At 41.9% G+C, this 26,526-nt stretch overlaps 1 protein-coding gene and 1 long non-coding RNA gene across 5 annotated transcripts; one reads left to right on the forward strand and one right to left on the reverse strand.

Annotated features, from left to right (window-relative positions):
* On the forward strand, positions 1–26,351 carry tmem266 (transmembrane protein 266). Of its 4 annotated transcripts, none has more exons than XM_088298200.1 (11): positions 1–98; positions 255–663; positions 2,947–3,053; positions 7,977–8,165; positions 15,678–15,832; positions 17,262–17,335; positions 19,647–19,703; positions 19,817–19,955; positions 21,943–22,058; positions 24,293–24,485; positions 24,971–26,351. In XM_088298200.1, the coding sequence occupies exons 3-11, from the start codon at positions 3,040–3,042 to the stop codon at positions 25,717–25,719; spliced, it is 1,686 nt and encodes a 561-aa protein (XP_088154326.1). In that variant the 5' UTR covers positions 1–98; positions 255–663; positions 2,947–3,039; the 3' UTR covers positions 25,720–26,351. The 4 variants fall into 4 exon arrangements, with proteins under 4 accessions (XP_088154326.1, XP_088154327.1, XP_088154329.1 ...); XM_088298201.1 differs by having other exon boundaries at positions 77–663; positions 24,971–25,033; positions 25,106–26,351; XM_088298203.1 differs by lacking the exons at positions 1–98; positions 255–663; positions 15,678–15,832 and having other exon boundaries at positions 2,954–3,053; positions 24,971–25,033; positions 25,106–26,351.
* LOC148335148 (uncharacterized) lies at positions 16,551–18,351 on the reverse strand. Its single transcript, XR_015844044.1, has 2 exons — positions 18,216–18,351; positions 16,551–17,710 (listed from the first exon to the last, which is right to left on the reverse strand). It is a non-coding gene; the product is annotated as an uncharacterized LOC148335148 (long non-coding RNA).
* Positions 26,352–26,526: the final 175 nt, after the last annotated feature.

Raw genomic sequence — 26,526 nt, forward strand, 5'->3', positions numbered from 1 at the left:
GTGTTGTTATCGCGAGGAAGCTGAAGGATGTGAAAAAAAAAGACTTTTTTTTTGTTTTTTTTTGTTTTTTTTGCCCACATCGACGCTTCCACGGAGCTGTAAGTAATGTCTACTGTGGCGTCCATACGGGAACGCGTTTGTATGATTCTGTAATTGATTAAAAAATATCTAATTTTTTTTATTTTTATTTTTTCATTTTTTATTTTTGTGCTGGCACGACCTTGTTTTCTCATCGACGTCGTCACTCGCTTCAGCATTTGGACAGCTCCCGTTTGCGAGCCGCTTCGTCCACATGGAGACCCCGATGTGATCGTGGGAGGGGGTGGAAGTCCCCTCCTCCCCCCACCAAAAACAAAAAAAAAAAGCCTTCACGAGCTACCCTCCCACGATGGGACCGTCTCCCCGGACTCGGTGACGGTGTCGCCCGATGCCGAAGCATGGTGTCCTCGCGCTGGAGGAGGAGGAGGTCTACTTGTCGCGCTGTGTCCCCGGAAAGGCGACGCTGGTGCTCGGCGGATTTGTCAGCCCACTCAAGCCAAGATCGGAGCTTCTCTCATTGTGATCTTCATCATCGGCGAGGAGGGAGATGTGCCCGTCGTCACTGCGAGGGCAAATGAGTCACGACCACACTTTCCACTATGTAGAACAAAGCATACGCTGGAGGTTAGTGTGCATTTGTTTGATTCCTTTATTCTTTTCTTGTGTTGCTTGAATCGCGAGGAAGAAGAAGAATCCCACCGAGGGGCCTCCGAGCACAATTTATGTCGGCCTCGCTTGACATGATTGCAAATGCATCTTGATGAGGATGAGCCTGTGCAGAAATAGACCAAGGCTCGTTGGTTGGAAACGAGATGGTGAATACATTGCAGCCTTTTAGTCAACCATCACCATGATGGAACACTTCTAGGAATACATGGAAATCACAGATGGAAAAAGGTGAAAGTTGTTATCTGTTTTAAATAATATTCCCAACAAGCCCAGTTCACCTTGAGGATGAATTGCATGCACATACGTCTGTGACGAGTGCAACAAAATTAGGCATTTCTCATCTTTAAAAAAAATTGTGTATCATTAGGGAAGTATTGTGTAGAAAATGCATTGCATCAATGCAACTTTATATAATATTCCAATTTACCTCATTTTAGCAGTATTTACATGTGTTAAACATGTTATTTAAGGTGAGACATCTGGCAACATAGTGTCCTAGCGGTTAACACGTCTGCCTCCGAACTTCTGGAGTCTGGAATTGGAACCTCAGCGCCACGACTTCCTGTGTGGAGTTTTCATGCTATTACCGTGTTTGCGTATTTTTTTTCAAGTACTTTGGCTTCCTCCCACATTCCAAAAAAAAAATGCATGTTCGGTTAATTAACTCATTCACTGCCATTGACGACTATAGAAGTCCAAAAGTGCATTCATTTTATCGAGGCTGGATGAGTTAATTGTAAATGCTTGTTTTTCTACAGTATTGCTAATTCACCCAATGTCAGATTTGATATAGGCTCCAAGAAATAGCTTCGACAATGAAATATTATTTAGAATGACTTTCTACACAGTTTGCACACCTTTAATTCTGCTGTTATAAATAACCCAAGATGGGTTAAAAATAACCCCAGCAGTTTTAAGGTGTATCTATTTCCTATGAAACAGTTGAAAAAAAATTGCGTTGACTAAGTTTCTTTTCTTTGTGGAAACAGTGGTTCTTGATCGGAATTTATACTCTTGGACAGCCTGTGTATTTCCCGCAAAAAAGATTGCCCATTTTAAGCAAACATGCATTTGTGGGATCAGCAGCACAACTGATGTGAAAAGTGCCAAATCTGGCTACACAGCTTAATCTCGAGTTGCTGTTTAATCTTGTTTGGTGTTCTTTGGTGGATTGTAGTCTGACTGGTAACAAAGCAGGGGGGGAAGACATTTGCAAGTTAAGAAATCCTTCTTTTAACAAACTGTTGATAGCATATAACCAGCCACAACAGCCTGGTACTTCCTCATCATGCTACATGGCTAGCAAGCCACTTTTAAACCTCAAATTGTTGCAAGTTAATCAACATGGTTGTTTTGATTATTCTAGCGTGAAAATCACACGCGAGTTAATAAATGTTAGAGGACTGTTGATGGCTAATTTCATTCCTTTTTTTTTTTCACTTCTGAGATAACAAATTTGGTCAAATTATTTGGTGGTAAATCATCTCCTCATAGTTGTTGCCCCTGCTAGCTTGTTTGCCACAAACGCGATGGTTTGATTGTGTGCTCTAATAATTGTTGCTATGGTCAGTTTTTATTTTAATTACTGTCATTACTTTTTTTTTTAAACCACTGTGATTTAAAAATGAACAGTAACTACAAACAAAAATAACATCCATTTTTTTGGACCTGGACAAAAACCAGTCGAGCAAGTCGAGATTCAAAACCCAAACTTGAGGACTCTGAGGCAGAGGAGCATTGATGATGCCTCGATGTACCGACAATAACTCATGAAATGTAAAAACTGCGTCTTGGCACAATGCTTCGTGTCAACACCACAACTAATCTTCGCAATGTGTACCATTTTCCCGACTCTTTCATTCAAAGCGGCTTGTCTCTTAACGAACCTCAATGGCCTTCTGTCCCGCAGCACAAGGAGCTCGCTAGCATCCCTCGGTACTTGCTATGCAAGAGGTGTGGTGTTCCTCAGCCCCACGGATTCACAGAGCGGAGCGTATATTAAGGGAGATTTCAAATCCATTACAGTTTAGTGCTCCCTGGGAAAATAGTTAAACAGAGCATAGGCAGAGGTGAGAAGACGACACCGCCACCAAGAAGCAAATGCAACATGTTCAGATTTAAAAAAAAATTCTAATCATGCATCTGCATGTGAGTTTATTTTGAATGCAAATATATTTGGTGTACTATATGCTATTCACGTTATACATAATCAACATTTTTTTCTGTATTTTTCCAAAGGTGTGAAAGGAGTCGAGCCAGGTCACTATCCCTGTGACTATCATTTTACACCTGGCCTGATTTAGTGTGAACGTCCCTCGGAAGCCTTTCGACATGAGCAACCACCAGTAAGTACCCCCGGACGCAGCTCTTATTCCGAAAGGGTGTGAAATCCTGAATCGCTATTGATGAGCACGCCGTCTCGTGCAAAAGGCACCTCCATCTTGGTGGGTCATGATTAGCTCAATGGGACCTGCATATTCTCCCGTGAGTGCCCGTGAACACGGCGGGGGTGGGGGGGGATTGGGATTTCATCTCCAGGATAAGATATCAGTCATCTCCCGTCTGCTGGCACCTCTTAGCATTCATGAGGAATGCTCACTTGTCATCTTCTTTTATTAATAATTACTCCATGTGTGTGTGGTCCCGGAGACATGCCCTGCATTCTGATGGCAGCCGTGCTTGGTGCTTAGAGAAGGTAGAAGGAAGGGGAGGCGCTGTAGAGTGGAACGGAGTTGAGGGGAATCCAAAATGGGTTCAGTCAGCTGTGTTCTCTGGTTAAAGGCGCAGGGCGTTTGGAACAGTTGGCAGCGCAACGTCGGTATTGTGGCCAATCATCCTTAAGTAGATAATAGTGGGAAGGTGATGACTGGTTCTGAGTGAGATTCAGGCAAGCCCACAGCCTGGAAGTGAGGCGACAGATGGCAAACTCAGAATGCTGAAGGTTTTTGGAGGCATTTTAACTCTGATTCTCTTGGACAGGATGCCCCCCTCGCACTGTAGCATCCCTGTTGTGGCGTGAACGTTTTATTTTATTTTTTATAGCAGTCGGGTCAAGGAGTATCTAGGTAATAATAGGGTTTTTATGATTTTTTTTCCATTTACATATAGAATTTCCTTTTACCTAACAATTTATTTTAGAATAAAGCATTTATAAGATGTGATTGGAGTTCTAATTTGAGAGGTTTCACCATTTAAGAAATGTCATGTGTCACATGTGTTTTAACATAATCATGTTTCGTAGCAATCTTTTTGAAACTGAGAGCTACTTCTTGGATACTGATAATGCAAAAGGGTCGCAGTTGTATACGCAAATTCTGAAATGGCAAATTTGCTAAAATTACCATTGATAATGTGAGGAAACAGATAAATATCGACATGCATGACTATTTTTTATAAATCCCTGTTTATATTTTCCAATGATCACTAACACAAAATTCCAAGGAATAATAATGGTCCATCACCGTTGAAGTATTGGGCTTGTGTTTATCACGTTTTTATTCTTTTATCATAGACAAAATATTTGAATTCAAATAGCCATTTCACAACAATTGAACATGTTATATTAATACCTTTGTAACAGTCTCATTGAAAGAGGAAGTCAACCCCCAAACTTTTTTGACAAGCTGTGCTGGCCTAAAATAACCAAGAATCAAGAAATCATGGATGACATTTATGATAAAAGTTCATTTTATTTTATATGTATGATTTGATATTCATTCATTTTATATATATGATCATGATTTATGATTCTTCACATTCATGTCATATTATAATGCTGTCATTTTCCGTCAATGGAAGTGACAAAATGGCCACCCCAGATATGACTAAACACGGGTGTATTTAGCGGCTTAATTGATATTCCACAAACGCAATATTAATTAGAATGCCATGTTTCGACTCGTGAAGGAGCATTGAACATTTTATTGTAAAGAATATTTGGGGGTTGACTTCCCCTTTAAAAGCTGTCCGTTGTTGTTATGTACAATTTGGACTATGAAGTTCAAATTTTTCATGCAACCCTTATAGTGACCTGTTAAATTATGACTGCCAAGGGGATCCTCCCATTTCCTTTTTTTGTCTCAGCATTGTGATTTTAGATGGTAATGATTGAAAACCACAAAATAAACCAATAATAAAAATTTCTTTGCGTGCCCATATCCAGATTAGTTATCAATCGTCTCACAGCTGCTGTAAAAGGGCTAAAACTCGTTTTTCACGTCAGTCTACGGAGAAAAATACACTACAGTGCCATTGTTCCCCGGATAACAATAAATTGTGCAAGGAGTACAGGTCAGGGCAACAATGCTGTGATCGTACAAATAATGTACTTGGTGTCAGGAGCTTGTGTCTGAGCTGGTGCCGGGGAGTGTGGCCTGTCCCTGTGTAATTGATTTGGCACATTTGTCTTGGTTTGCTGATGATATCAAGACAGTGAATTGCTGCGCTTCAAGCAGCAGCCAAGTGTTTGGATACAAACTTATTGGGCAAAGTGGCGGACTTCCAGACAGCTGGCTGGAAATACGGCGACTCTTAGCACTCCGTAACAATGACACTGACGGTCTCTTCGAATCCAAAGTGAAAAGTAAAAGTTTAAACAAGAGCTCCGAGAGAGTGTCACGTGTTGAAATCAATAAGTAGACTTCAATCAAGGATTTTAATGGATAAATAAAAAACGAAGAATAAGAATGGGATAATAATAAAGACTCATGTTTTAATCAAATAGCGGCGGTCGATGGCACTCCAAACAAACAAACCAAATTGAGGCCAATATAAACATTTTTCTACTTTTGGTATTTTCGGAGATGGGCGCAATTAGAAATAAGCATTTGCGCCGTTGTGGGAGTGAACACAGCCGACATGATTCCCGGCCAATCAAAGCGGGGGTGAGGCGCGTGGCATGACAGAAGCATATGCCCCCACCCACTCCACCCGCCTAGATTAAATGCACCACAATCACGTTACACCACCTGCGCCACAACTTATACCTGGTTTCACCTGGTTAAATCTCGCCTACTTTCTGTCACCAAATTGTCAGGTACGTCAGGGGTGCGTAATAAACAACACCCTTGGTTAGCACGGTCTGTCATACACGGAAAGCTAAACTTGCCCCGACACAAAAATGAAGATGCGCTTGTTTTTACGCAAGCGTATGTTCGGACTTTCGCATGTTCAACATCCTGCATAGGAATTTATGAGTCGCTTTTACACTCTGCAAGCTAATCACGGGCAGTACTACAGATTTATACTCAAAACACAAATCACGTTGCACTTTTATTTAAAACATGATGTGAAGACTAATGAAAGCAATGCACGCGTACTAAATTGTTTCTGCAGCTTTTCGGGTTCCGTCCTTGTTCTCAAAGTGATCACATACAGTTTGTGGAATGCCCTTGCCTGCACCGTTAGAGAGAAGCCAAGTGTTGAGATGTGAAGTTGTGTCTCCCCATGCTGGATGGCAAGCTGCCACTCTGCTGGGCTCCGGTCATAATGGCTGCTGGCCCGCTCTCTGATTGGCCGGAAATGTGGTTTTGATGCACTAAACAGTTTGTCTGTCATGACTGATTAGTGTCCTGCTTGCCGGTGGCTTGAGGTGCCAAATGCATGCAAGATATTGTTTGTCTTATTTAACTGTCAACAATTTTTTTATAGCCGCGTCGTAACAACAACATGTGTTGCAAAGTCAAACAGCACCATTGTGGGACTATATAGTTCCAGTCAAAGTAACCTTTCAAAGGAGTCCATGAAAGTGCTTCTCATCAAGAATGAGGTCAAGCAAAGAGGAAAAACCTATTTTTCTTTCTAGGCCTGCTTACATTAACATTTAGCAGGAAGGTGGTTCTGCTCGTCCTCCCTCAACCCAACACCGAAAGTGTACAATACACCAAGACAGTGTCTTTGTCTCGTAATCGATGCCTTTGCCCGGGCTGTTGATCACTGGAGTTATTCACATCTCCACACGGGCTATACTGGGACCACTGCCAAGCCACGTGAGACCCCTGTTGTAGGGTGACTTCTCCTTGTTCCCCATTGGCTCAGCTTGTCCCATCAACAACTCTCCCTGTTTATTTAAATTTCAAGACCTCGTTGGCAGATAAAATGACAGATGACCTTACAAAGAACACGTGGAGCGCAAAGACAGCTCGCGTGCCATTGAATGTCATGTGAAGAAACAAGAAAGATGAGCAAGAAAAAGAGAAGCCAGAAAGGCTTTTATTGGATCGTATGGCATACGATGTTATGTGTATGATTGAGACTGAAATTGTGTTGTTGTTAAAATATAATTGTAAGTTTCGAATTTGTTGACATTGAGCAGTAAACCTCCCCTCATTACCTAAATCCGGGTTCACAGTCTCGCTATTTCCCTTTTATTTATTTATTTTTTTTTAATCCAGTCATAACAGTATTTCGTTTTGCCATCTCTTTATTTTTGGGTGTAATTCCATTGTCGACCAGTAGATGGTGGCATACTGTTTAGTTTAAAACTGTCAATATGAAAGAAGTGTGAAACCAGGAAGTCGGCCCATTTCAGGCTCAGCATAATTTTTGCTGAAGGTTATTGAACGTTTCATCCTCTTCCATCCTGCTTTTTACACCGACAGCTGTAGGTTCATTTAATAATGTCCATCTTTGGGCAGGATTATTGATATATATTGTGAGATGATAAATTAGCTTGGAAGAAACAAGATAAAGGGACTGACATACTGTTGCTTTGAACAATAATTTTTGTCTTATTGATCGTGCTTGCTCTCTCGCAATATTCATTTTTTAATGTGTTTATTTTAAAAGTGTCATTAAAGTCCTAAAAAATAATACAAAATAATTCTAAATACTATAAAAAAAAAAACATTTTAATATTTCTATATTATAGATTTCATTGACTGTGGGGGTGGTCTGGAACATTACTGTATTTAATTTAAAAAATGCCTAATATACTTTAATTGAGTAGCATACAGATAATAATTGCAGTTCAGGATCCGAGCACACTGCAAGTGAGAAATGTCTGAGCATGTTTGCACTTTTCCTTCATCAGAATTAGACATCACTCCAGCCAACACATTCATATTTGCAAACACCTAAATCATGTGGGGTGGTTTTAGTAGTAAAACGAGGCTTCCCCGTTTTTAATGAGGACCTGATGAGTGAAATCGCAGTTAACTGTCCGGAACGTTCTCTGAGACACACTTCTACATGACCCACTTTACAGCTCGGTACTCCAGAGTTTGTGACAGGGACTCTAACGCCGCTCTTGTCCTGTGCTCGTATGACAGGGCCCCTCCGCATGCTGCATCCTCCGAGCTGGAGGTGATCTCCCAGCAGGTGGAGGAGGAAAACCAGTGCGTGGCCCCAGTTCAGCTGGTTAGCTTCACCTATAGAGATTTGCCTTTGGCTGCCCTGGATGTGTCGCTGGCTGGATCTCAGCTCATCTCAAACCCAGATGAAGAGGACAACAGAGAGGGGTATGTTATTAAAAAGTCTCTAAAGATCTGAAGTCTGTCAATGGTTTGATTTTTGTAATATCTGAAATTTCATCATAGTTGCTTTGCCAAAGATAACCATTAAAAATGCTAAATAAAAATGACATACAGTATTTTAAATAAGAAATAATTTTTAAGTAATTTAAACTATGGCTCAAAATTTTTTTAATATTCAGTATAAAAATTGGGATAATAGTTTATCATCTATTATTGAGTGACAACGAATCTTGCAAGAAACGTTGCTATTCGTGTATTTCCCCGGCAAAAAAAAAAAATCCCCTGCAAAAGCTCGTTTTGCGGGTGCAAAAATTTATTGCCAAGAGCAAAGAAATACTTGTAAATAGTATCACCAGTTACGGGTGTTTCCTTTTTTTTTTTTTTTTTTTTTTTTACTTGAGCTTAACTATTTCAATAATTTCAATTATGAGTGGATTGTTCAGCCATGGACTGTGAGAGAATTTCTCACTTTTAGGGGCATCCGTACATACTACAGAATGCTCATTACGTAAATAGTTAACAATACTTACCTAATTGATCTCATATTTCATGATATAAGTTTTTTAATTCTTCTACAAATAATAATGAAAGGAGTGTTGTTAAGTAGAACAGATGTTCAGTATTTAGGACTAACAAAATTCCATATCAAATTTATCCAAAAGGGGAAATAATAGCCAATAAAAAATAAATTAATTAATTAATGCTATTAATCGCTTTCAGATCTGCAAAATATTTCACTAAGTTATGTTATTAAGTGACAAACAGGGTGGAATTATGACACATACAATACAATAATACATACAATAAAACAATCATTCATAAATAACAAATTCATTAGCAATGAATTATTGGCTCAATTATTGTGGAACCTATTAAACCTATATAAAACTGTTAATAAACATTAGTGACTGTGGAAAACAAAAAAGTAAGTTTTTTCTTTTTTTTTTTTTTTTTTTAGAATCTTGGGCCCCATTTGATCAAATGTATTCCCACACCTCAGATGGTGGTCACGTAACTGAAAAACAAAAGTCCACAATCAATATAGGTGCACTCAAAGTTCCAATCGACTTAACCATTGACACATCTCTACTGGTCCCAATTTCAAATCCTCCAAACCAAATATATAGAGCAACGTCATATCTCTCAGTCCAAGAGTTGGCACTGAGCTACACTTTGATTTATTTTTTTTTCCTCACTTGTCGGATCAGAGATCACACAGGAGCGGTAAATGAGCAAGATTAATCATTATAATCAGATCCCGTTCTCACTAATTTGTATGCTCAAACGCCCCGAATGTAATCACACAATGACTGATGTTGCCACCCTTATTCTGAAAATTCGAGTAATATTGTGGCCTGTTGTCGCCTGAATGTGATTTAACCGTAATGAAGTAGAATTGGCTCTAATCTATCCTGCCGTTGTGCTCGGCATTACTCGTCATTACATCCTTATTTTTGGACTGCTATGAGTCGTAGATTTGCATTCATTTATTATTGTCATGATAGCAAATAGCGATTTGGCTGCTGATGTGTTGGTTACATTTCCATTCAGTACGCTTTCTATTCTCTTTGTCGATATCTGTCAGAAAACCGCGTCATATTTAGTGGCATGCAAAAGCTAGACCCCGGTAGCGCTCCCTTTTCTGTCCTCAAGGTCAGCTTTCTAAATGATCACCAAGCTGTTGGCTCGCTCCACGATGCGCCTTTCCAAGGGTCCGTGGTGCTCCTGTCAGGAAGTGTGACTCGCAACCTTTTTGGCATCTTTGGCACATAACCAAATCGGCCATTTCACCATGCAAGCCTTGTTGTGTGGGCTGCAAATGTCCAACTCAGTCTGGGATGGTCCGATCGGACGCTGGCAGCTCTGCGAGCTGGGACAGATGGATCTTGACTCACTCCAGTTTTAATTTTTGCCCAGTTAAATAATTGAATCCTGCAAATGTAACAACCCTACTGAGTGCGAAATCGAGTTGGTCTTTCCAGGAGGCGCCTTGGTAAATATGAACAGCTGCCATCAGGAGTTCACAGTTCACTTCTTTAATAATTTCTTCTTTTATATTTCTTTTCACATAACTAGGCCAGGAGAATTACGGTCACCAACAAAAGTGACTTATCAAAAAGTAGATCCAAAATGGATTGAAGAATTCAATACACCGCTACGAACAATTTCTAGATTACAGCAAAAAAAGATGAACAATGAAAAACTAAGCAGAACTCTTACAACGGCAAACCTACGTTTCAATCATTTTTGTTTAGAAGTCGACCGTGCCGCCATGTTGAGCCGGGGAGAACCCTGTCCGTGGTTGAGCATTTAGTCTTAGCGTTTCAGATTGGAATTTCTGATTAGGAGGTCAAAGTCAAACCTGTCAATGCAGTATTGCTCACCTTGACATGCACACGGAGTGGAAAAAGAACGTCGCCAGTTGCGGCAGCCTGAGTGACGCATGCATTGCATCATAGGAATGACGCAGGCGCTTTCTTCACGCAATGCAACGACAGTCATGGTGACGGTTACAGGAGGTGCTGGGAATTCCATGACAGAATGTTTTATGCTGTAATTTACATTCCAGACATTTCTCAACACCTCGGGTTCTATTTTTGGTTCTGATGGGTTCCTCTGCTTGAAATTAAACCATTAGCTGTAAGGACGCTCAATGTACTTTGTAGCTTTGCTCCGTTAACAGAAGTGTAAATTCCTCAAAATGAAACTCTCATTCGTTACGGAATGTCTCATTATTTGAGGGCTTAGCTTCCGTATTTGATGTTTGCTTTTGTACCAGCCTGCGTTTGGAAAAGAGTGCAAGAGCACACAAGACACAGAAGCACATTTGGTCTTGCACGGCAGCTTCGCCGTGCTCTTCATCAGGAGACGTGGGCGATGATGTGGGAGGTGGATGTTCTTGCGGACCACATGGGGCACATGCAGTACTTGCGGATTGTGTGCAGCGGTGAGCTGGATGTTATTATTAATAGAATTTGGCTGCAGCGTCTCCTGCATGGAGGTTCAAGATGTGATTTCACAGCGCACTCAAATCATTATTGTCTTGATTAATGTGAAGGAAGACTGCATAATCTTAACACCCTGATAGTGGCAACGTGTAGCGCTGCCTTAATAGGGGTTAGAACGGCTCTCTTTGAGATAAGTCTGATGTATAATAGCGTTTGGAGAGTGTGCTTATGGGCAGCAAGTTTACACACCCTTGTTCAAATAGCAGACTTTTGTGATGGAAAAAAAAAATAGGGTCAATTATTTGAAACCTTTTTCCAAATTTATTGTTGTGTGAAGGCGGAGGCCTTCACACATATGTTATTCTACACCTTTAACTTTATTATTGTGTGAAGGCGGACCGGAAGTGACGTCCCGAAACCGGAAGTGACGTCGCGAAACCGGAAGCGGCGTGTTTTGACCGGAAGTTGCGTCACGAAACCGGAAGTGACGTCACGAACCGGAAATTGCGCCACGAAACCGGAAGTGGCGTCACGAAACCGCGGCGACGTATTTTGACCGGAAGTTACGTCACGAAACCGGAAGTGAGGTAACGAAGCCGAAAGTGACGTATTTTGACCGGAAGTGACGTCACGAACCGGAAATGTCGCCGCGAAACCGGAAGTGACGTATTTTGACCGGGGTGACGTCACGAAGCCGGAAGTGACGTATTTTGACCGGGGGTGACGTCACGAAACATTCATGATGATTCAATAGAATTCACTATTAGTCACTGTCATTGAAATCATTCAATTTCATTCAGCCTCATTCAATATTTCAGAGTCATTCAATATTATTCAAAAACATTCAGTCTCATTCAAAATCATTCCACAAAAAAAATTCCAGCCTTTCAAAAATAGAACTTGTTCATGAAGCAAATTTGAAGCTTCATTTTCCCATCACTATATCAAAGTGATCATCTTTTCGCGCATCTCGATCAGTATCAAATCTATTGTTGTCCCTTGGCCCACATGCTACCTCGCTACAAAATGTGGTGAAGTTATTCCTCCTCAACCAACAAACCACCATCAAAACTTGCAATTATTTCACTTTGCTAATGGGGACGCAGATGAAGACTGTAGCCTATAGTCGTGCTCAAACCCGATAGTAGTACGAATCATAGCTGCAGTGGTATTTTTTTTTTTTTTTTTTGCACCAAGCTCCATGACATTCAGTACCTGCTGCTGTATTGATACACACCTGAAAAAATAGTCAGATCTTCTGAGCTACCAAATCCTACCCCTCCCCAGCCCCCGACTCCATGGCAAACATTCAGAGGAACAGTCCTCTTCATCAAGCTGTCCCTCCCGCTTGGCCCCATGTGCGACACAATAGATGACATTTGAGAGTGGCGTTTTTTTTTTTTGCAGAAGCTGAATCAGGTTTTTTTTTCTATAGTAAAGACATAATATCGTCCAATTTCACCTAATAGATCCCAAAAATTATTGTGGTGGGAATTTGTGATTTCCCTGGAAATTTGGAAAAGAGGTTAGAAAATATTAATTATCAGTGTCTTCCCAGAAATAAATATCGTTAGTGAAAAAATATTTATGTACATTATTAAAGATATTTTAAGCATATATGGTATTTCAGAAGTGTGTATTAAACTAGTAGAATTACAAAAACATGAATGCTAAGTTAATTCACGATGTCCACAATAGGTGTGAATGTGAGTGTGAATTTTTAATTGTTTAATTTGTGCGCTGGCGACCACTTTGGGATGTATCCCGTCGCTTGCCTGATGTCAGCAGGGATAGTAAATGGATGGATGAGATTCCATTTTCATTGACACTGTTTTAAGAATATTTAATCAACTATTACTTAAGTGCTTTTTGTGGTGTATAAATACTTTAGGTGCGCATTATGTTGTAGCTGCTGACTATACCACATACTACCACTAAGCTTTTAATGTGCATATTAGTATGCAAATGAATTTCCTCAAATATCACTTTGTTGGCATATCCCGTGTGTTTTCTGTAGATACTCAAGTGAAGAAAGTTAGAACAAAGTGTAAGGTAGATTTTGTCCTCTAACCTCTGCTGCTTTGTTGCCTGCAAGCTCACAGTCGGGTTATTTTGAAGATGATAATGATTACAATTTGTGTGTCCACAAAGCCTGGTACATTTAGGGGATTTCAATATTGTATTGCAAATCATCAAATTATGCATTAGAAATTATTGTTGTATTGCACTGGAGAGGGGAGTCCTCTAATCTCGTTGCACACTTGAGTACAATGACAATAAAGGGATTTCTAATTCTAATTCTAATTCTAAAAGATGGAAATATGTTGAAAATATTATTCATCAACATTGCAACTGAATGACAGTGTACCCGAGACCTGTCCATAAAGTCAGGGATTAATTGACTTATTAAAAGATTATTAAATCAGTCATTAGTCACAGCGCTTGTAAAATATTTTATAATAATTTCAATGTAATAATTTCATTCACTTTAAAATTTTTAAAAGCACTCGCTCGCATTTTTTCATTTTATTTTGTTAACCAAAATGTTCTTTTTTTTCATTGGAATTGTTTCCTTGGCCTTTGTTCACTATAATAACATTGCTTGCAAGTCAACGCAAAAAAAAAAATCACCCAAAGGCCAAACGCAAAGCAGCACTGTATGTTTCTACGTCTAATGTTTTAGCCTGTGAGTGTAAGTCTAAATCTTGATATGTTAACCGTTTGGGTGCCCAATTAGTACAATCATCCCTACGTTAACTGAACTTTGCATCTGCAATAACTAAGTGTTGGCCATGCAGAAAACCGTCGCTCGTTTGCTCGGCGCCTCCCGGTGATGAATCACTTTGTGGGAAAATGTAATTGTCTGTGCCCCAGCGTGCCGCGCACTTTTGCTGACCTACGTGGCTCTGTTGTAAATGTGCAATCAAGACATTAATCAAGAGTTCCGATCGATCATTTAGAGACCTGCCAGACCTGCGCAACTTGCATGGGGTCCTGATTTTTTGTTTTTAGGCTTCCTTTTGTTTGCATGTGTAACAATCGATAACTTCAGTGTGTTGATAGAGTGGTCTCCACTTGCCTCTTAATGAAACACAGCAATCCAACTTTAAGGTCATTTCACGTGCATCCCCCCCCCCCCCCGTCCCCTTCCGTGATTGAAAGAACGACGTGAGTGAAAGTTACCTATCTTGCATCTCGACCCATCACTCGGCCTGATGTCTTTCTTCCATCTGGACATTCTTCCACAGCCGACGCACCATCACGTCCATCTCGGCCGGCTATTGATCGCCCTCATGATCTAATCCCCTCCGCTTTGCCCTCCTGTCAGCTCACCTTCCATCTGCCCCCTCCCCCCCCTGCCTGTTGATGTCTTCGTGAAGCAGCGCACACCAGCTGCAGCAGCAGCAACCTTTCCTCTCTCTCTCTCTCTCTTCCAGCAATATCCCCGTGTGTGTATGTGCACGCGCCTGAGCATACGATCCGAATCTGCCGTGACCCTGAGAGCTACTGAAGTGATTTAGCCCCTCCCCTCCCAATTGCTTGCTTTTACCACTGAAGCGGCCTCACTTACTCATAAATACTTCAGGTCCTCAGGTTTGAAGCGATTTCCCTAAAATTAAGTTTCGGTGCCGCGAGTGATCTGTCACTGCCATGTTCCCTGCTCTCAGACCAGGTTTCTTTACAGCTTCATTAAATTAATACTTTTTTCTGCCTGGCCTGAGTGAGAACGTCGGGATGAAATATTATTCTATTCCAGAGAGTGTGAGTTACATTGCACGCCATTTCATCCTGCTCCTTCCATCTTTTCACTGATGCTTCACAAATGTCTCTTGGTGACATAAATGTTTTTTTTTTCATGTGCTCCTCCATAGCAGGCCAAAATTGTATATTGATCCTTGGTAAGATATTTCAGCCTGAATCAAAAGTTGCTGCCAACCTGCCACTACTTTTGGCTTTGTACCTAAAAGGCAAGTTGATGGGCTGCTTCATTGTGGTTTTTTTTTTTTTTTGGTCCTAAATTTTTCTTGATAGAGCACATTTTTAGCTCTGTCATCTGGGGGAACTCGAGAGTCGCGCCGCTGCTCCTTCGCATTGAGAGGAGCCAGTTGAAGTGGCTCAGGCATCTCGTTAGTATGCCTCCTGGACACCTCCCTGGTGAGGTGTTGTGGGCACGTTAATTTCCATTGATTGTATGCCTGGAGGGCTAAAAACTGATTTTTTATTTTTATTTTATTTTTTGCAGATCACATTGATTAAATACTACTGCCGAACTTGAAGGACAATTTGAACAATTATGACACAAATTGTTTTAGTTTTTTTTTAACTGCAAACTCCCCCTTTAACAAATATTTTTTTTTTAAATTTGGGGGGGGTTGAATTGCGTTTGGCGTTTCATTCTAACACCAGCTGTTAGAAAACTGAAGTCATGAATCCTGAATGTATATGTTGACCTTTCTTGTTTTACAGACCAGGCCTCGCCTGTCCAAAAATAACCTGATGCCCATTACTTCATAGCTCCTCCCCCCATCATCTGTTTTTCCCCTTCCAGGTCTAACTGGCTGAAGCCGTGCTGCGGGGGCCGAGCGGCGCTGTGGCAAGTGTGCCTGGCGTCGGCCGGCTTCAACTGCATCCTGGTGGCCTGCGTGGTTCTGGTGGTGCTGCTGCTGACTCTGGAGCTGCTGGTTGACACCAAGCTGCTGCAGTGTGAGTAAGCAGATGCAAATTTAGGAGTCCAGCTGTTCCTTTTAATTGACGAGCGTCAGCGCTTGTCTGCACCTGCAAACGCTGTGTAGCATGTCGCGGCTGTTGTGAATGAGCAGCGAACAAGCTGCTAACTTTTCTGCCAAGTCATCATTGTCATGATTAAAGTCAGTAATTACATCGTTTGTCATTTATAGAGTCGCCACTGAACTACCGCCGCTGCACTAAAGCATACAAGATGAGTTTATTTTATATACAGTGATGCCCTGAGATACTCTCAATCATATTTTCCTATTTAAATAAATGTAAATACAATTTACAGATCTAAGACTTTTACAACAAAGGTGTCCGGTAAGTGACATAGTAAACTGCTGTTCTAGTAGTCGTGTTTTGCAAAGGATAAAGAATATAACCATTTGGTTAGTGTGATATTGTCTTTCTGATTGTGTTGCTTCAGCATTGATGTTTAAGTATCCATCGCTTATAGTATTATAACATCGCAACTATTGATGGTAATTATTAGCATGTTTATAGTGTTTTTTACATTATACGTTAGCATTAAGCTATTAGGGGTTTTCCTATGACAAAGTTGTTGGTTGTTTTAAATACATGAGTAATTCTCTTTGGTTTATGTTTAGTTTGACAGTACGTTTTCCCTGGGAATTTGCCAAACTGCTTCTTGATGAGCTGAGTTGAGTTTACTGCCACTATACAGCACACATACTGTAGCAATTATTTTATTAAAAAAAAAAAATGTTCGCCCCTATTACATAACCATCTCCTTTATATAGTGCCTCTCAATTTTCTAAATGATATTCGTGTACCACAAAAAACAACAATATTAATGAAAAGGGAAACAAAATCGAAATAGGCACCTTTTTCAAAAAGCAAGGGAAAAAAACTTCAAACCAAAGAACAGTGATGAACACTTGCTAGCCACTAAATCATCATGCTTCCCTAACATAAAATTACCTTCCAATTTCATAATTGGTAAAAGCTCGTTTCACTGTGCTTTTGTTTTCATTTTAAATCACACTAAATTCTCGTACGGACGGTCTGGCTATTGATTGCTCGTACGCTAGTTTATCTTCTCTGTCTTCTGATCGTGGGCGCCTGATCAATCATGGTCTTGGCAAGCTAACTGTGCCATTAGCATTCCACTCTTGATACACGTCGCCAAGCGGTGTGCCCAACGGCAAACCGATGCCACCTTCATCCGCATCATCAGTCCAGGCTCAAACACGCTCGTCCATGATGCGCGCAAGGTCACGAGGCATGCGACTAGTGTGAATTTGTTTAATGCCAGCTGGTATTATCCGTTTTATTAGTGCAATAAATACGCGTATACATGCGTGCGCTTGCTGCGCCAGGATCGTCCATTGGTGTCACGTGAGCGAGTCAACCGACCAATCGTGTTTCTTCTTCCCTGCAGTTAACAACGCATCCCAGTTCGCCGGCGTCATCCACTGGATCAGCCTGGCCATCCTGTCGGTGTTCTTCACCGAGGTGAGTCTACGGCCAGCTAAAGTGTTGGAGAGCCTAGGGGGTGGACTGTATAGGTGATTTGGTTCAATGGGGGTATGCTCTTTTCACCCCTGGGTGTCGGTCAGAACACAAGGATGAGTCCAAGATGTGGGTTGGTGGGTTTAATGGCGTATCTTCAAATCAACATGCAATAGCACAGGCAACAGGCGGACAAAACATGGGCACAGATGAAAGGGAGGTGATGGACTCATGCATGCTGGGATGCATGTGAACTAGTGAGAGAGGGGGCTAATGTGCAAGTGCACATGGGTAGTGAGCTTGTGGCAGTGAGCTCGTTAAGCAATGAGCGGGTGGGAAGCAGTGAGTGTGTGTGGCAAACAGTGAGCGCGTGTGGTACTGGAACAGAAAGAAACAGCACATAAGTCAACTCAACAAACAAAAGCTGTAAAATGCACCTGCATGCGCAAATTACATAAATGCAAATGAGACACATCGACTGCAAAACAGTTGCCAACTACAGCCGTGGACGGCGCACAATGGCGGCGGCAATAGGGATTGCGTACTACCTAGGTTACAGCAGACGTATTACCTAGGTTACAGCAGACCTGACGCACCTAGGTGTATAAACTATATAAACTATACAAAGGAGCGCGCTTTAGTGGAGCACAACCTCCTTGTATATAACTAGCACACCGCGGGGAACATTTAGGCATTCACACATCGAGCTAAAGGCACACATTCAGTGACGCGGCGAACTTCAAAGGGAGCTCGGCGACGGAGCACGGCAAGAAACATGGCGGAGACGCACGACGACAAACAGACTAGACAGGAGTAGACATGGCGATGCACAGCGGCGCGATGAATAAACGATGTAAACAAATAAATACACTAGTGTACTCACTTGAGGTCAGGAACGCACACGGACACTGAGGCATCGAACACGTCACACGCTAGTGGTGGTCGGCTAACAACTGCTGCGCAACAGGCATTTGCCAGTAACCCGTATGCGGGCGCTTCTCGCGAGAGCTCGGCACCGACGCGACTCCAGTCATTCAACAAGCACACAAACAATGACGACACTCAACTTCGGAACCTTTCTAACACAAAGTCTTCCCCTTGCAGATGTAAGGTGATATTAGATTATCTTCTGTGGTGCCTGAGAAGAAGAATATTAATGTGGGTGGGAAACACATGACATCATCTCAATATTTCGCATTGTAAAAATATGGAGTAAATTTTCAAAATGTAATCATGAGTATGTGAACAATGTTCATCTGAAAAGCATTAGTTATAAATTAATTAACATAAATAGCGTGAATTTTAAATATTTACTGTGCAGCATAATAGAAAAATTGACATTATTAAAGCCAATATATTTCTGTTTTGTAAAAAGATATCTGTACTTGGGCCCATCTGATTAAAAAAATCACCTGATTTGAAAAGGGCTGATATTGAAAAATAGCCAGATTTTTTTTTCCCCACGTTGCAACATAAATCAATGATAATGACATTAAAAAAAAGTCTAAAAAGCAGCTCTATTTGCAAATTTGTCTCGCTGTTGTAAAATAAAACAGTCAAATGTTCTGCGGTTAATTCATATTTTGTTGCAAGCAGGGGGAAAAAATATACAACTTAATCATTGTATTTTTTTTTATTAATCGACTGATTTAATCGGATATCGAATTCTGAAAATCAGAATTGGCATCTGCCTCCAAAAAAAAATCCATATTAGTCGGTTGCTAATTTGAACTTGATCTTATGGAATGTGATGACAAAAATATATATACATTTTACAAGAATTATGAAATTTTTAATATACATACACAATACCACAAGAATTACTTTTTTAATAAAATATAAGATTCAAGTCGCATCATCTATTAAGTGAATGACAAGTTTTATCTTCAACCAAGATTCAAACTGACCACCTTAGAACGATAAGGCCGATACCGTAACCACTTGTCAACCGTGCTGCCCAATACGAGCGTACGTAACACAAATACGTACTGCATAATCTTTTTCAAGCGTTGTTGTTCTTGTGGCTCCAAATAAACGCAGGTGTTCAAGTATTGATCACTGCTTCCTTTACAGCCTGGGACGTTTTTCTTCCTCAGACTTGACGAGCGCGCTGCTAACATTGCAATTCATTAGCTGGTTAGCCGCAAGGAATGAACCCGTGTGCACCGCAGCAGTAAATGCCACCACCTGTGCATTTTATTGGGAGTTACGACCCAGAATGCACTGCTTCCAGCATTCTGGAGGTTTAGTTGGGCTCTCCTTGTTTTCTCGCATCTTAGCGACAGTGTCAGCTTCTCTCTGTCTCCATCCTCAGACCGTTTTCAGGATTGTGGTCCTGGGGATATGGGATTACATCGAGAACAAAGTGGAGGTAAGCTCCCGTGGGTGCTATTAGTCCCGCATCAGGGGCTCCCTTCACTGCAGTGTCATTGCCTCAATGTCACCGCTCAGCGAGTGATTTTTTTTTTTTTTTTGTCGCTTCAGGTGTTCGACGGAGCCGTCATCGTCCTCTCACTGGCCCCTATGGTGGCCTCCACCGTAGCCAACGGCCCCAGCAGCCCCTGGGACGCTATCGGCCTCATCATCACGCTGCGCATCTGGAGGGTCAAAAGGGTCATTGATGGTAAGGCTGACTCAGTGCGTGCAAAGGTTTGTGGAGTTGTACGCTGTAGAAGAGATGCAGGGTGGGGAGTGGAACAAAGAGGGGAGGTGAGAACATTTGTGAGCCAGCATAGCAAAATGAGTCGGAAGTCGCACAGACAGATTCGGAGATACAAAGTAATAAATGGTTCAGTGGGTCAAACTTCTACCTCTTTCATTGAATAAATGTTTCATTTTCATTGGTGAAGTGTTCAATAAAGAAATCACATTTTGTAAAAGTTACTCAACAAAGAAGTCAGTAATTATCTCAAATTATAGAAAAACAATTGTTCGTTACCTTGCCATTGCCGCAGATATTAACGGGGAGAATCACCAACATACATTTAAAACGAATTCTCATTTGCTCATTTCAGTTCATTTCATTTTAAATAATGCGACGTCACCATGAACTAACAGTAGGGCGGGAATCTACAGGAATTTCCATTAACAATCTCTCTATGCTAGAGTTCATGACTATAAAATATTGGCCTCTAATTGGTCTATTGCCATTCGTTTGGATAATGATGTCTGATATGAATACAAGAAGCCCCTGCGGCGGCCATGTTGATAGGGGCGACTTTCCCATCAAGGGCAATGCATGGATATTGTTTATTTTTCAACCGATTTTCATAAGGTTTACTTTCATATCGACGGCAAAGCATGTGCTCATTATTTGTGATTTGAAAAAGAAAAGCCCCCAAAAAATCACTCGTGAGAGGTTACTTCCAGTTTCATTGTAGTGATTTGCTGCACAATATATTCACTGTTGACTTGGACCTTCCAAGCTTCGCGTCACCGTGCACATGCAGCTCAAATGGGGCGTCTCATGCTTACTTATTCATAGCCGTGAGCATAATGTCATGAGTAATAATGATGTCATAAGTAGCTTAGTGCAATGGTTGATACGTCATTGGAAAGCTGAAATCATTTTCTTTCATTATGCCAAAACTTTATTTCTGAATGATGGGTCACTATGACTCCTTGCCTCATGCCATAGAATATTTTGCATCAAACAAGGTCAGAAGGCATCACTCTTGAAATAGTTTTTCTGTTAATCCTTATCATAAAAGAAAGCAAGTACACACACTGGGAAACAAAGCCAAAATATTTGTTTTATTTAATTTTTCAAATTTTGTTTTCTTTTCTTTCTTGTGATCCTTCTTTTTTGTTGCATTTTATTTCAAATATTTTAGTGGCAACAGGATCCACTCCTGTGTGCGCGTGTGTGCGCCCTTTCAAGCTTGTTGCCTCAATTGTCTCTTTCCTGGTTATTTTATTTATTTAACATGACTTATGGTATTATGATGTCCTAATTAATGTGTTTTTGTTCCGCTGAGGCAGTCGCTGAGGGCAAACTGTTAAACCAATTATGGAGAACAGAACACACTATTTGTTGGAAGTCATTGTTGGTTTTAACAGCCTTGCTCCCACTTGTGGTTTCCAATTAACTGCACAATGTGCGTGGTAGACATGGCAGGTGAGCGCCAATCACAACACACTTAAGATCCATTTCGAACTGGGGGGGGGGGGCAGACCTTCAAATCGACTAGATAGGTCAGGTCAAATGCAGACGTGGTAAAAAATAATCATATGTTAAAAAAGGAGGACTTTAATAAATTTCCATTTTTCTCTAATTATTTTGATTATCACAAAGTCAGTCACTAAAATAAAAAAAAATATAATAATAATATATAATAAATATAATAAAATTTAAAAAATTATATATATACATATATATATACGACCTTTATTATATTTGTTATTAAAACAACAGAAAGGACATGAATAGATCATATTTCTAATATTATTAATTACTAATAGATGATAGAATCGGAATTTCTTCATTTACCAAGGACCCCCAGTACATTTTATGGACTAATTTATCTATTTTGAAAGTGACAAAAATAAATAAATACATTTAAAAAAAAGTAACAAAATAATGACGGTTGTTCCTGTCCGTGTTGCCGCAGCCTACGTGCTGCAAGTGAAGGTGGAGATGGAGCTGGAGATCCAGCAGTATGAAAAGGCCAAGGCAGTGAGAGAGGAGCAGCTAGATCGCCTCACTCAGATCTGCCAGGAGCAGGCGGTAAGTACAATTGCAGCTCGACTAGTAATTACACTCTGGTACCAGCAGAGAGCAATAAAGCACTAGAAAAGAAAAAAAAAAAACATTCATTTTTCACATGGTGGCGTTTTTTCCTCAAATCATATTGGACTTGAAATCATGTGCAGAATCTCTTGATTACTGAAAGTGTTCACTCAATAAGGGTGATCAATCATAATTTTTTCAAAATGTGTTTTTTTTGTTTGTTGTTTACCCTCAAATTTCCACATTTTTTGACTGATTCAAATGAGCCCAACTTAAAACTGTTCAGTTCATCCCTACCACTACGTTTTTTATTTTTTCAAAATTTCTTGATGAAAGCCACATTTTTTCTTCTTCCTCGAATTTCCGCACTTTTTTGCAATCCTTTTTCCACCGTAACGCTAACCTTAACCCAAACCCTACCCCTAACACTAAGCCAAACCCAAACCCTATCACAAAACCTAACCCTAGCCCTAATTGTATGAATAACCCTAACCCTAACCCGGGCCCTAACACAAACACCACCCGAACCCTACCCCTAACTCTACCACTAGCCTTACTTATAACCCTAACCCCTAACCGTTGCCCTAACCCTAACCCACTAACCCTACGCCTACCCCTAGCCCGAATCTTAGACCTAACCCTAGCCTTAACCCTAACCCTACGCCTTACCCTAGCCCTAAACCTAGCCGTAATCCGATCCCTAACCCTACCCCTAGCCCTAACGCTAACACTAACCCTAACCCTAGCACTAACCCTACCCTAACCCTAAACCCTAATCTTAACCTTAACCCTAAACCTTACCCTAGCCCTAATCCTAACCACTAACCCTACCCTAACCCTATAACCCTAACCCTAGCACTAACCCTAACCTTAACCTTAACCCTAACTCTAACTCTAACCCTAAACCTAACCCTTACCCTAGCCCTAATCCTAACCCTAACCCTATAACCCTAGCACTAACCCTACCCCTAGCCCGAATCTTAGACCTAACCCTAGCCTTAACCCTAACCCTACGCCTTACCCTAGCCCTAAACCTAGCCGTAATCCGATCCCTAACCCTACCCCTAGCCCTAACGCTAACACTAACCCTAACCCTAGCACTAGCCTTACTTATAACCCTAACCCCTAACCGTTGCCCTAACCCTAACCCACTAACCCTACGCCTACCCCTAGCCCGAATCTTAGACCTAACCCTAGCCTTAACCCTAACCCTACGCCTTACCCTAGCCCTAAACCTAGCCGTAATCCGATCCCTAACCCTACCCCTAGCCCTAACGCTAACACTAACCCTAACCCTAGCACTAACCCTACCCTAACCCTAAACCCTAATCTTAACCTTAACCCTAAACCTTACCCTAGCCCTAATCCTAACCACTAACCCTACCCTAACCCTATAACCCTAACCCTAGCACTAACCCTAACCTTAACCTTAACCCTAACTCTAACTCTAACCCTAAACCTAACCCTTACCCTAGCCCTAATCCTAACCCTAACCCTATAACCCTAGCACTAACCCTAACCCTAGCACTAACCCTAAGCCTAACCCTAACCCTTACCCTAGCCCTAATCCTAACCCTAACCCTATAACCCTAGCACTAACCCTAACCCTAGCACTAACCCTAAGCCTAACCCTAACTCTAACCCTAGCCCTAAACCTAACCCTTACCCTAGCCCTAATCCTGACCCTAGCCCTAACCCAAACCACTAACCCTAAACTAACCTAACCCTAACCCCTAACCCAAAACCTACCTCTAATCCTGGCCCTAACCCTAGCCTTAACTCTAACCCTAACGCAAACCATAAACCTAACCCTAACCCTTGCCCTAGCCCTAAAACTAACTGTAACCCCAACCCTACCCTTACCCCAAACCTAGCCCTAATCCTAACCGATCCTTAACCCCTAACCACTATTATAAGCGTCAACCTTTTCTATGCCTCGTTTTCCTCATTCGGGTGAGCTGTAGCCTGTCCCAGCTGCAGCTGAGAAAATGGATGGATGGCATCTCCTTTAATTTTTTAAAATTTGTTAAATAAATTCATGTTATGTAAGTTCAAATTGACTGTGGCAGACCATACGCTCTCTGTGAGCTCTGATGATCGCTTCAAAGCCAGTCATTGAGTTGTCATCCTATACCATTTAGATTTGCGCCTTGTACAATACCGACTGTCCACTTCTTCTATCTGCGTGAAGAAATGAAGTCAACACCCCTTTTCTCTCCCTCTCCCTTCAGTTTGAAATCCGGCAGCTGAGGGCCCACCTGGCCCAGCAGGACCTGGATCTGGTGGCGGAGCGGGAAGCAGCCATGCAGATCCACCATATGTGGGATAAACCGAGCAGCAGTTTCCATGAGGTGGACGGACTGGCCCCTGGGGTCTCCGATCATCACAGGCCATCCAAAGTCAGAGAGCCCGGAGGGCCCTCAGGTAACTGTCTGGAATAGGCGCCTTCTTTGTCGCGGTAGGCTATCAGATGGCTTTAGTGCACAAGGCAGCGTTCACTTGGTGTTTTCAGTGCTAAATTGTGGGCTCTGTGCCTTGAGACCTGCCAGACAAATGATTGTTGATACACAGACAAGTGAACCTGAAACTGGAGGTTGTTCATGTGAAGCTGACAGTCCTGAGAAATCGCTCACCCCAATAATGTAGAATTTTGGATAAGAAAGAAGATCGGAAAGCAACCTAGGAATTATCATAAAAAGATTAGTAAAGACAATAGTTGGGAAAACATTTTAACATTCTTTAATGTCGTATATCGTGTAAGACCCTCGCAGCTCCTTGTTTTTTTTTAAATGACACAATTGGAATGAATACACTATTACTTTTTTTTTTTTTACTTAATGGTGCTTTAAGTGACACAATTATTTTCGTTCTCAATTCTGAAGTGTCGCCGTATGTTCTGCTGTCTTCAGATCACCACGGCCAGGACGACATGAACAACTACATCAGTCAGTATTACAGCGAGCCGAGCAGCGGTGAGCATCCACGACATCCCGTTCACTTCATCATCTCGCTATTCATATCTGTCATTGTGTCATCTCTCATAGACATGGGCATCCCTGACCCAGCCGCACGTGTCATCACCACGGCGGCCATCGATGTCCACCTGCCCAACAATCCCAGCCAGCTCCCTCCGTCCCTGGTGAGCGCCGACGGCACGTCCGGCAGCCGGCTGTGGCGCGCCAACAGCTCGGCCAGTGAAGCCTCGACCACGACAGCATCGCGCATCAGCAGTCGCGCGGCGGGATCGGTGGCTGACTGCAGCTCCACCGTGCGCGAGGCCTCCACATCCACCGACTACAGCAACCAGCGCTGCTACCCGCCGCCTTACAGCAGCCCCCTGGCCCTAGCCCCGCAGCCCAGGGGGAGTCCTAGCGCCGTAGTGCAGGAGCTGCTCTCTTCTCTGTCCGAGGACTCCTGTCTGAGCCAGAAGGGCTTGGACCCTGTCAACCTCAAACCACCCAGCCCCACCGGTTCTACCAAAAACAGCCCCGAGCTGGAGAACAGAGTGAACATCTACAACAAGAGGAACCAGGAGAGCCGGCTTGGCTCACACACCAAACCACTCATCCAGCTGCAAGGAACTGAAGCTTTCCTGGAGGAGAAGTACAGGATGATGGAGCCGGTCGACGCGCCCGTCCATCATCTGTCCGGGACATAAGGTGGTGGAAGAGAGCAGAAACAGGAACCTAAATCAGTGCTCCAGTCCATTGTCTATTTGAGACATGAAGTGGTGGAAGAGAACAAGTGCAAGATCTTCACTTGATGCTCCAAGCCACAATCTGTGTCAGGGATGCAAAATGGTGGACAAGAACTTGAACCTCAATGGACCCTTGAATCCATCATCTGCCTGACACACAAGATAGTTGCAGAGAACAGGAACAGAAACCTCAAAAGATGCTCAAATCCATCATCTGTCAGAGACATAAGATCGTGGCACAGTGCAGAAACAAGACCCTTACTTGGTGCTCCAATCCACCATTTGTCTGAGACATAAACCGTCAGAGAGCAGCAACAGGAATCTCAAAAGATGCTCCAATCCATCACCAGTCTTGGACATAGAACAGTGACATGGAGCAGAGAATAGGAACCTCAAAAGAAATGTGAATTCGTCATCTGTCAAACACAGACGAAATCAGAACATGAACCTCAATTAATAACCCAAGACTTAATCTGTCCGAGACAGAACATACTAGCACAGAGCAGGAACAGAGATCTTAAAAGATGCTCAAATCCATCATCTGTCTGAGACATAAAATGCCAAAAGAGATCAGGAACAGGAATTTCAAAGGTTGTTTACGTAAGGTAGTAGAAAAGAGCTGGAACAGGAACCTTAGATGCTGCTGCCAATGATCTGCCTGGGAAATAACATGGTAGAAGAGAGCAGGATCAGGAACCCCAAAAGATGCTAAAATCTATCATCTGGCCTAGACAAAGTAGTGGCACAAAGCAGGAATGGGAAACATAG

Source organism: Idiotropiscis lumnitzeri, chromosome 6 (assembly GCF_059441095.1).
Source record: "Idiotropiscis lumnitzeri isolate Australia: NSW breed Sydney's pygmy pipehorse chromosome 6, RoL_Ilum_1.0, whole genome shotgun sequence".
Classification (NCBI taxonomy): Eukaryota; Metazoa; Chordata; class Actinopteri; order Syngnathiformes; family Syngnathidae; genus Idiotropiscis; species Idiotropiscis lumnitzeri.